Source organism: Salmo salar, chromosome 18, assembly GCF_965601325.2.
Source record: "Salmo salar chromosome 18, fSalSal1, whole genome shotgun sequence".
Classification (NCBI taxonomy): Eukaryota; Metazoa; Chordata; class Actinopteri; order Salmoniformes; family Salmonidae; genus Salmo; species Salmo salar.
The window spans coordinates 92,327,696-92,338,660 of record NC_138308.1 but is presented as its reverse complement, the minus strand read 5'-3'; the positions used below and the strand labels follow the sequence as shown (position 1 = coordinate 92,338,660).

General features: G+C 48.5%; 1 protein-coding gene across 1 annotated transcript in view; it reads right to left on the bottom strand.

Annotated features, from left to right (window-relative positions):
- naa40 (N-alpha-acetyltransferase 40, NatD catalytic subunit) overlaps positions 1-10,965 on the bottom strand; it is a 15,840-nt gene extending 4,875 nt beyond the window's left edge. The window contains exons 1-6 of the mRNA XM_014156692.3: positions 10,589-10,965; positions 8,727-8,822; positions 5,862-5,914; positions 5,296-5,391; positions 2,970-3,128; positions 333-416 (exon numbers count right to left, since the gene is read on the bottom strand). Of these exons, the coding sequence (XP_014012167.1) occupies positions 333-416; positions 2,970-3,128; positions 5,296-5,391; positions 5,862-5,914; positions 8,727-8,822; positions 10,589-10,594 (494 nt within the window). The 5' untranslated portion in view covers positions 10,595-10,965. The remainder of the gene's footprint in view (positions 1-332; positions 417-2,969; positions 3,129-5,295; positions 5,392-5,861; positions 5,915-8,726; positions 8,823-10,588) is intronic.

Below are 10,965 nucleotides of genomic sequence, written 5' to 3'. Positions count from 1 at the left end.
TTTGTCCCAGCACAAGGTGCACCTGTGTAATGATGCTGTTTTATTCAGCTTCTTGATATGCCACACCTGTCAGGTGTATCTTGGCAAAAGTGAAATGCTCACTAACAGGGAAGTAAACACATTTGTGCCAAAAATCTGAGAGAAAACAGCTGTTTGTGCATCTGGAACATATCTGGGATCTTTAAAAAAAAAAATTAGCTCATGAAACATGGGACCAACACTTTACAATAATTTATTTCCATTGACAGATTTCCTTCCATGAACTCTGTAAAATCGTAGAAAATTGTTGCACGTTGCGTTCATAGTTTTGTTATGTACTATAACACACGTACCTGTTGGCGATGAGCTGAAGTATCTGGATGAGGAACTTGCCCAGTCCTTTCCTTCTCACCCTACTCTCCAGCTGGACCTCATAACTACAAAACACAACACACATCAACACCGGCAGAGGTTCAACCCCAGTTAACTCGTATCAAAGACTCTAAAAAAGGAGATGTTACGCAGAGGTTCAACCCCCAGTTAACTCGTATCAAAGACTCTAAAAAAGGAGATGTTACCAACTAGTAACTACCAGATGGAAGGGGGTTTTCCCCGGACGTGTGCTCGCATTTACAAGATGTAATGAACGCAGCTTAAGGTTCTGCGACAGACTAGTGTCCTGCTCGGGGGGGGGGTTTACTTGTACAACAAGCTGCCTCACACACACTCACACACACACACCCTGCAGAAACAGGAGATCACCATAGGGCAGGAGCCTCAGACAAGGAAACTATTTTTATTTAAAAAAACATGTAAACTGTACTATACAATAATCCATTTCAATACTACTAGCTATAGCAAAGATGTTAATAACTAACCCAAGATAAACCTGAGTCAGTTGTTTCCAATGGGAGCAAATTAATCCTAGTGGGCAGAACAAGCAAGGTGGGCAGAGCCAAGCACGAGCTAGTGAGATCCTATTGGTGCATTCTAGCATATATTTGCATATTTCCACTAGGGAAGACCTACTCTGAAGTGTGCAATAACTCAATTCACTCAAAGAATAAACATTTTTTATAAAAGAAACTTCGGCAAAGGATAAAGTCTGCTAAACTTCATCCACTGTAACATATTACAGTTTTGGAAACCGAAAACTGCATTGGGAGCAAATGTTTTATCGATGAGAAAATGTGCAGAATGTTGGCCAAAATCTCTCCCGCGCCATCTTCTCCCACTGCCAGCTATGGGTTTCCTCTCATCACCACACAATGCCTTGCGAAAGTATTCACCCCCCTTGGCATTTCTCTTATTTTGTTGCCTTACAACCTAGAATTAAAATTGATTTTTTGGGGGGGTTTGTATCATTTGATTTACACAACATGCCTACCACTTTGAAAATGCAAAATATTTGTGAAACAAACAAGAAATAAGACAGAAAACTTGAGCGTACATAACTATTCAACCCCCAAAGTCAATACTTTGTAGAGCCACCTTTTGCAGCAATTACAGCTGCAAGTCTCTTGGGGTATATCTCTATAAGCTTGGCACATCTAGCCACTGGGATTTTTGCCCATTCTTCAAGGCAAAACTGCTCCAACTCCTTCAAGTTGGATGGGTTCCGCTGGTGTACAGCAATCTTTAAGTCATACCACAGATTCTCAATTGGATTGAGGTCTGGGCTTTGACTAGGCCATTCCAAGACATTTAAATGTCTCCCCTTAAACCACGAGTGTTGCTTTAGGAGTATGCTTAGGGTCATTGTCCTGCTGGAAGGTGAACATCCGTCCCAGTCTTAAATCCCTGGAAATCAAACAGGTCTCCCTCAAGAAGTCCCCTGTATTTAGCACCATCCGTCATTCCTTCAATTCTGAGCAGTTTCTAGTCCCTGCCAATGAAAAACATTCCCACAGCATGTTGCTGCCACCACCATGCTTCACTGTGGGAATAGTGTTCTCGGGGTGATGAGAGGTGTTGGGTTTGTGCCAGATATAGTGATTTCCTTGATGGCCAAAAAGTTCAACTTTAGTCTCATCTGACCAGAGTACCTTCTTCCATATGTTTGGGGAGTCTCCCACATGCCTTTTGGCAAACATCGAACGTGTTTGCTTATTTTTTTCTTTAAGCAATGGCTTTTTTCTGGCCACTCTTCTGTAAAGCCCAGCTCTGTGGGGAGTACGGCTTAAAGTGGTCCTATGGACAGATACTCCAATCTCCGCTGTAGAGCAGTGCAGCTCCTTCAGGGTTATCTTTGGTCTCTTTGTTGCCTCTCTGATTAATGCCCTCCTTGTCTGGTCCATGAGTTTTGGTGGGCAGCCCTCTCTTGGCAGGTTTGTTGTGGTGCCATATTCTTTCCATTTTTTAATAATGGATTTAATGGTGCTCCGTGGGATGTTCAGTTTCTGATATTTTTTTATAACCCAACCCTGATCTGTTCTTCTCCACAACTTAGTCCCTGACCTGTTTGGAGAGCTCCTTGGTCTTCATGGTGCCGCTTGCTTAGTGGTGCTGCAGACGCTGGGGCCTTTCAGAACAGGTGTATACATACACTGAGATCATGTGACACTTAGATTGCACACAAGTGGGCTTTATTTAACTAATTATGTGACTTGTGAAGGTAATTGGTTGCACCAGATCTTATTTAGGGGCTTCATAGCAAAGGGGGTGAATACATATGAACCCACCACTTTTCTGTTTTGACATTTTTTGTTGTTGAAACAAGTTAAAAAAAAAATATTTCACTTCACCAATTTGGACTACTTTGTGTATGTCCATTACATGAAATCCAAATAAAAATAGATTTAAATTACAGGTTGTAATACAACAAAATAGGAAAAACGCCAAGGCGGTGAATACTTTTGCAAGGCACTGTATTTGGTAGTGAGTGGAAACGTCGACCGGACGGTTCACATATACACATCAAGCAAAATATCTGTGGCTATAGTAACAGTCAGTGTCACTTCCTGTAAAAGGAGACCATGACAACCCCTTACCAGTATAGCACCTCCTCCCCGCACTCGACATCGAATCGGAAGTGAGAGAAGGCCACGGGGGAGGAGTCTGTGTCTCGAGCCAGCAGATACCACGCCCTCTCGTCTTTCATCTCATCCCTCTTTTCTCTCTCCTTCCATCCCCACTCGCTTTGCTCATACCTGCAGCACAGAGGTCAGATGTCAAACACTGGCCTACGTGATTGGATGAAATGTGAGTAGAAGACTGTTAGCAGGAGTTAAATCGGGCTGGGTACCGACTGGTCCGAGACCCCGGTACCTTTGACCCAAATGAGAACCGCGACCCCGATACCTTTGGTTATTTGAATTTCCAGAGCCAACAACACAAGTAATCAACAGCAAAAATCAGACAAGCCTACAGCAGAATAATTTACCCATTCGATTATTCAGCCTGTCGCACTTCAAACAAGAAAATAATATTCCTCTCCAGGGGCATTCAAATTACAATACCACACTGGGAGAGACATATGCATTCCCAGTCATGGTACAACACTCAATGCCATTGCAGAGAAGAAAAAAAAAAACTCAATTGAAATCAGTTTTGAAAAAAAGAGGATCACTGAGCTTTCTAGTGTTACTTAACTATACTTATCAAATCCAAGACATTTTAGAAGCAGCGTTTTTAGCAGTGCCATTGGTTTAATGCCACGACAGCGCTCACCAATGGCGCTGAATACATAGGGAAGACCGGGTTAAACGGAACAGGCTCAGGTGTAACTGATGGGGTCTACATGATACTCCCAGTGCATGATCCTTGGCTGGCTTAGTGCCAGTGGAATGGGTTTTTTGGGGGGGGGGGGTGGGGGGGTTCATGGCTTCAATAGGTTGCTAACTAAACATTAGGCTAGCTTGCTGATAGAGTTGATCTAGCTAATGATTAGCCCAGTGGGGTATTTATTTCTAACCACTATGCTACATCAGGTGATAAGGCTTACTGCTAAATAGAACACCTGTCTGATAATATGGACATTATGTTATTGGCCTCATGTCTGGAAGGGGGGGGGGGATTGTATTTTAGTTATCGTCATTTTATTTTGGAATAGAATGTCCTTTTCGAAAAGTCACCAGAACTGACCTTCTCACAGTCATTCTCCCCAAAAACATTGTAGGTCCCTCCGAGACCTGTAGTAATCACGCCCTTCTCCATCACCCTAATACCATCACTCCTCCCTCCTCCCCTCCCAGCTCTCCTCCCTCCTCCCCTCCCAGCCCCCCCCTCCCAGCTCTCCTCCCCTCCCAGCACCCATCCCTCCTCCCCTCCCAGCACCCATCCCTCCTCCCCTCCCAGCTCCCCTCCCAGCACCCATCCCTCCTCCCCTCCCAGCACCCATCCCTCCTCCCCTCCCAGCTCCCCTCCCAGCACCCATCCCTCCTCCCCTCCCAGCACCCATCCCTCCTCCCCTCCCAGCACCCATCCCTCCTCCCCTCCCAGCACCCATCCCTCCTCCCCTCCCAGCTCCCCTCCCAGCACCCATCCCTCCTCCCCTCCCAGCACCCATCCCTCCTCCCCTCCCAGCACCCATCCCTCCTCCCCTCCCAGCTCCCCTCCCAGCACCCATCCCTCCTCCCCTCCCAGCTCCCCTCCCAGCACCCATCCCTCCTCCCCTCCCAGCTCCCCTCCCAGCACCCATCCCTCCTCCCCTCCCAGCACCCCTCCCAGCACCCATCCCTCCTCCCCTCCCAGCACCCATCCCTCCTCCCCTCCCAGCACCCATCCCTCCTCCCCTCCCAGCTCCCCTCCCAGCACCCATCCCTCCTCCCCTCCCAGCTCCCCTCCCAGCACCCATCCCTCCTCCCCTCCCAGCACCCATCCCTCCTCCCCTCCCAGCACCCATCCCTCCTCCCCTCCCAGCTCCCCTCCCAGCACCCATCCCTCCTCCCCTCCCAGCACCCATCCCTCCTCCCCTCCCAGCACCCATCCCTCCTCCCCTCCCAGCACCCCTCCCAGCACCCATCCCTCCTCCCAGCTCCCCTCCCAGCACCCCTCCCAGCACCCATCCCTCCTCCCCTCCCAGCACCCATCCCTCCTCCCCTCCCAGCACCCATCCCTCCTCCCCTCCCAGCACCCCTCCCAGCACCCATCCCTCCTCCCCTCCCAGCACCCATCCCTCCTCCCCTCCCAGCTCCCCTCCCAGCACCCATCCCTCCTCCCCTCCCAGCACCCATCCCTCCTCCCCTCCCAGCACCCATCCCTCCTCCCCTCCCAGCTCCCCTCCCAGCACCCATCCCTCCTCCCCTCCCAGCACCCATCCCTCCTCCCCTCCCAGCACCCATCCCTCCTCCCCTCCCAGCACCCCTCCCTCCTTACAGTGTCTGCATGTTGGTCCGGGTCAGCTCGTAGGCCCACTCCACAGACATGGGGTTGAGAGAGGACACTCTCTTACACTCGATCTGGAGATTCAATCTGGAAGACCATTAGAGCAGTTAGCTGAGCATCTCTGTTTATCAGCCAGAGTAATTAGCCACTCATCAGCCAGAGTAATTAGCCACTCATCAGCCAGAGTAATTAGCCACTCATCAGCCAGAGTAATTAGCCACTCATCAGCCAGAGTAATTAGCCACTCATCAGCCAGAGTAATTAGCCACTCATCAGCCAGAGTAATTAGCCACTCATCAGCCAGAGTAATTAGCCACTCATCAGCCAGAGTAATTAGCCACTCATCAGCCAGAGTAATTAGCCACTCATCAGCCAGAGTAATTAGCCACTCATCAGCCAGAGTAATTAGCCACTCATCAGCCAGAGTAATTAGCCACTCATCAGCCAGAGTAATTAGCCACTTATCAGCCAGAGTAATTAGCCACTTATCAGCCAGAGTAATTAGCCACTTATCAGCCAGACAACACACATAGTAATAGAGGTGGACAATCTCTTACCCGTTTCTGTCATACTTTTTGAAGACTGGGAAAGCAGCCAATGGGTCGTCCAGCTGTGGGAGGAGAGAGAGAGAGACACACAGAGAGAGACACACAGAGAGAGAGAGAGAGAGACACAGAGAGAGAGAGAGACACAGAGAGACACAGAGAGAGAGTGAGACACAGAGAGAGAGTGAGACACAGAGAGAGAGTGAGACACAGAGAGAGAGTGAGACGTGTGTATGAGCTACAGTCAAACGCAGTCACATGATCAGGAAAAACTGAAGCTCTTTTTCAATTAATATCTTTCCTTGATTCCTCACACCTGTCCTAACCTCCCTTTCAAAATGCTTAAGCATTTCTAGGGAGTGTAGGGTAGACGGTCAGAGGGGAGAAGGCCAGGCGGGAGGGAGGGGAGAAGGCCAGGCGGGAGGGAGGGGAGAAGGCCAGGCGGGAGGGAGGGGAGAAGGCCAGGCGGGAGGGAGGGGAGAAGGCCAGAGGGGAGGGAGGGGAGAAGGCCAGGCGGGAGGGAGGGGAGAAGGCCAGAGGGGAGAAGGTCAGAGGGGAGGGAGGGGAGAAGGCCAGGCGGGAGGGAGGGGAGAAGGCCAGGCGGGAGAGAGGGGAGAAGGCCAGGCGGGAGAGAGGGGAGAAGGCCAGGCGGGAGAGAGGGGAGAAGGCCAGGTGGGAGAGAGGGGAGAAGGCCAGGTGGGAGAGAGGGGAGAAGGCCAGGTGGGAGAGAGGGGAGAAGGCCAGGTGGGAGGGAGTGACCAATAGGGTTGAGGAGGTAGAAAAATGCTTATCCTACGGCTGGCCATGGTTTCCACCTGGCTACCCCTACTAGAGGTCAACCTCTAACCCCTACCCCGGTCAACAGCTCTGCACCCCCCACAGAAACTTGCCCAAGCCTCCCCCATTTCTCCTTCACCCGAATCCAGATTACTGATGTTCTGAAAGAGCGGCAAAATCTGGATCCTCTCTAAAATTATCAGCCGAAATTGTTGCAACCCCTATTACTATCCTGTTCAACCTCTCTTCGTATTGTCTGAGATCGCCAAAGATTGGAAAGCTGCCGCAGTCATCCCCCTCTTCAAAGGAGAGACACTCTAGACCCAAACTGTTACAGACCTATATCTATCCTACCCTGCCTTTCTAAAGTCTTCGAAAGCCAAGTTAATAAACAGATTACCGACCATTATGAATCCCACCGTACCTTCTCCATTATGCAATCTGGTTTCCGAGCTGGTCACGGGTGCACCTCAGCCACGCTCAAGGTCCTAAACGACATCCTAACCGCCATTGATAAGAGACAATACTGTACAGCCGTATTCATCGACCTGGCCAAGGCTTTCGACTCTGTTAATCACCACATTCTTATCGGCAGACTCAGCAGCCTTGGTTTCTCAAATGACTGCCTCGCCTGGTTCACTAACTACTTCTCTGATAGAGTTCACTGTGTCAAATCGAGGGCCTGTTGTCCGGACCTCTGGCAGTCTCTATGGGGGTGCCACAGGGTTCAATTCTCGGGCCGACTCTTTCTCTGTATATATCAATGATGTCACTCTTGCTGCTGGTGATTCTCTGATCCACCTCTACGCAGACGACACCATTCTGTATACTTCTGGCCCTTCTTTGGACACTGTTAACTAACCTCCAGACGAGCTTCAATGCCATACAACTCTCCTTCCGTGGCCACCAACTGCTCTTAAATACAAGTAAAACTAAATGCATGCTCTTCAACCAATCGCTGCCAGCACCTGCTCGCCCATCCAGCATCACTACTCTGGACGGTTCTGACTTAGAATATGTGGACAACTACAAATACCTGGGTGTCTGGTTAGACTGTAAACTCTCCTTCCAGACTCACATTAAGCATCTCCAATCAAAAATTTAATCTAGAATCGGCTTCCTATATCGGAACAAAGCATCCTTCACTCCTGCTGCCAAACATACCCTCGTAAAACTGATCATCCTACCGATCCTCGACTTCGGCGATGTCATCTATAAAATAGCCTCCAACACTCTACTCGGCAAATTGGAAGCAGTCTATCACAGTGCCATCCGTTTTGTCACCAAAGCCCCATATACTACCCACCACTGCGACCTGTACTCTCTCGTTGGCTGGCCCTCGCTTCATACTCATCGCCAAACCCACTGGCTCCAGGTCATCTATAAGTCTTTACTAGGTAAAGCTCTGCCTTATCTCACTAGTGACCATAGCAGCACCCACTCGTAGCATACGCTCCAGCAGGTATATCTCACTGGTCACCCACAAAGCCTATTCCTCCTTTGGACACCTTTCCTTCCAGTTCTCTGCTGCCAATGACTGGAACGAATTGTAAAAATCACTGAAGCTGGAGACTCATATCTCCCTCACTAACTTTAAGCACCAGCTGTCAGAGCACCTCACAGATCACTGCACCTGTACATAGCCCATCTGTAAATTGCCCATCCAACTACCTCATCAGCATACTGTATTTATTTATTTATCTTGCTCCTTTGCACCCCAGTATCTCTACTTGCACATTCATCTTCTGCACATCTATCACTCCAGTATTTAATTACTAAATTGTAATTATTTCACCACTATGGCCTATTTATTGCCTCAACTCCCTTATCTTACCTCATTTGTACATGGTGTATATAGATTTTTACCCCTATTGTGTTATTGACTGTACATTTGTTTATTCCATGTGTAACTTTTGTTTGTGTCGCACTGCTTTGCTTTATCTTGGCCAGGTCGCAGTTGTAAATGAGAACTTGCTCTCAACTGGCCTACCTGGTTTAATAAAGGTGAAATAAACAAAATGATTTAAAAAAAATTGTAATCATTGAAAGACAAATTGAAAGTCAGTCAACTTATTGGTTCCCTACCCTCTGTCCCCTCACCTTATTGGCTGCGTCCACCTTGGCACACACTGCATCCATGGCTGCCCTCTCCGCCAGGCGAGCCTGCTTCTTCTCCTTCGCTTTGTTTGACTTCCTCTGGAGAGGGGGAGAGATGATGGAGAGGGGAGAGAGAGGGGGGGTGGAGAGGGGAGAGAGAGGGATGGAGGGGGAGAGAGAGAGAGAGATGATGGAGAGGAGAGGGATGATGGAGAGAGAGAGAGAGGGATGATGGAGAGAGAGAGAGAGAGAGAGAGGGATGATGGAGAGAGAGAGAGAGAGAGGGATGATGGAGAGAGAGAGAGAGATGATGGAGAGAGAGAGAGAGAGGGATGATGGAGAGAGAGAGAGAGAGAGATGATGGAGAGAGAGAGAGAGAGAGATGATGGAGAGAGAGAGAGAGAGAGATGATGGAGAGAGAGAGGGATGATGGAGAGAGAGAGAGAGAGAGGGATGATGGAGAGAGAGAGAGGGATGATGGAGAGAGAGAGAGAGAGGGATGATGGAGAGAGAGAGAGAGAGAGGGATGATGGAGAGAGAGGGATGATGGAGAGAGAGGGATGATGGAGAGGGGAGAGAGGGATGATGGAGAGGAGAGAGAGAGGGATGATGGAGAGGAGAGAGAGAGGGATGATGGAGAGGAGAGAGAGAGGGATGATGGAGAGGAGAGAGAGAGGGATGATGGAGAGGAGAGAGAGAGGGATGATGGAGAGGAGAGAGAGAGGGATGATGGAGAGGAGAGAGAGAGGGATGATGGAGAGGAGAGAGAGAGGGATGATGGAGAGGAGAGAGAGAGGGATGATGGAGAGGAGAGAGAGAGGGATGATGGAGAAGAATTGAGGGGTGCATATCAGTTGGTCAATCTTCAAGCAGAAGGCAGCATATGTGTTTGCACATGAAGAGTGAAGTGAGAGACTAGTACACACGTGTAAAACAACCCCCAAATTGTTTTCAAAGACAAAAAACAGGAACGCCGAATGCATGGTTTTAAATGACACGCAGAGACTAACCAACAGGTGCAATGCCTTATACCTTACATACCCCCTTATAAAGTAGAAAATGAAGGACTGGTATGATTACAACAGTAACAAACACATGTATGGTCAGCATGTTGTTGTAATGAGCGGATCTACAGCTACAACTTTCACTCGTTTTACAGGAAGCAAATTCAGAGCACGTTATTAGCTTCGGAGGTGCAAGCCTTTCAGGAATTTAGCTAATCTAATACCTTTACTGGCAAACTAGCTAGCTAGCTATGCTACTGCTTCCCACCCCAGCTAAAATACATGCATTGGGTTCTAAAAACAAATCGAGCTAATTGGCTAGTCATTCTGAAATATATTCTGAACAGGTAAGACAACTTCAGAGGCTAGTTAGCAGGGTGTAGGTTCAACTCAACTATGGTAGTTATGATGAGAAGCGTTTCTAAAAAAAAAATGGATTCCTAGCTAACTTAAGTGGCTAGCAAGCTAGGCTAGCTGGGGCAGCACACTTGATGAGACACACCGCCACACGGGAGAACATTGCACCAATGGGCCCCCCCCCTCTCCCCACAAAAATATGTCAAAATAAAACCGGTGCAATCAATAGTGGTTAAAACTAGCCACTGCAATCACAAAGCAGGGTTATTATTTTTTTGAGTTAGCTAGCTCACTGTGTAAACTAGCTAGCTTGTATAGCCACTTGGACTTTCTGTCTGCCGCCCCCTCAAATCATCAATTCCGTGGTCTTCCCTTTCCTCTTTCCCCCGGTCCACATCACGCGTTCACGGGGATCGTGATTTCGGACAGTCTTTGTTTGATTCAAGCGTTCACATTGTCTTTCTCACAAAAACAAAAAAACACAGACAGACGGTCAAAACTCACCCCCATTATCGCTGTTTTAAAACGACCGCTGTGTCTTGCTGTTGCTAGCTAGCTAGCTAACTTAAGTCACTAAAATAATGTGGTTTCTTGAAGAAGAAAAAAAAGGGGGCAAGATTATGTAAAATGCTAGCGGGTTAGCAAACTACCTAGCGCAACTGGCTACAAAATAATATGCCCACGATTGATTACACTAAAGTTCACTAAACGACAAAAAAACGTATTTTTTTTTTCTTTTTTCCGCCAGGTTGGCGCCAAGAGAAAGGGGTGAATTACGTCTCTTGGCCCTACTCCCTCTTCCTTTCCTCCTTTCCTCCCTCCCTCACTCTTCCTCTTCTTCCTCTTCCTCTTCTCCGACCAACATCGTTTCCTCTCAGCTT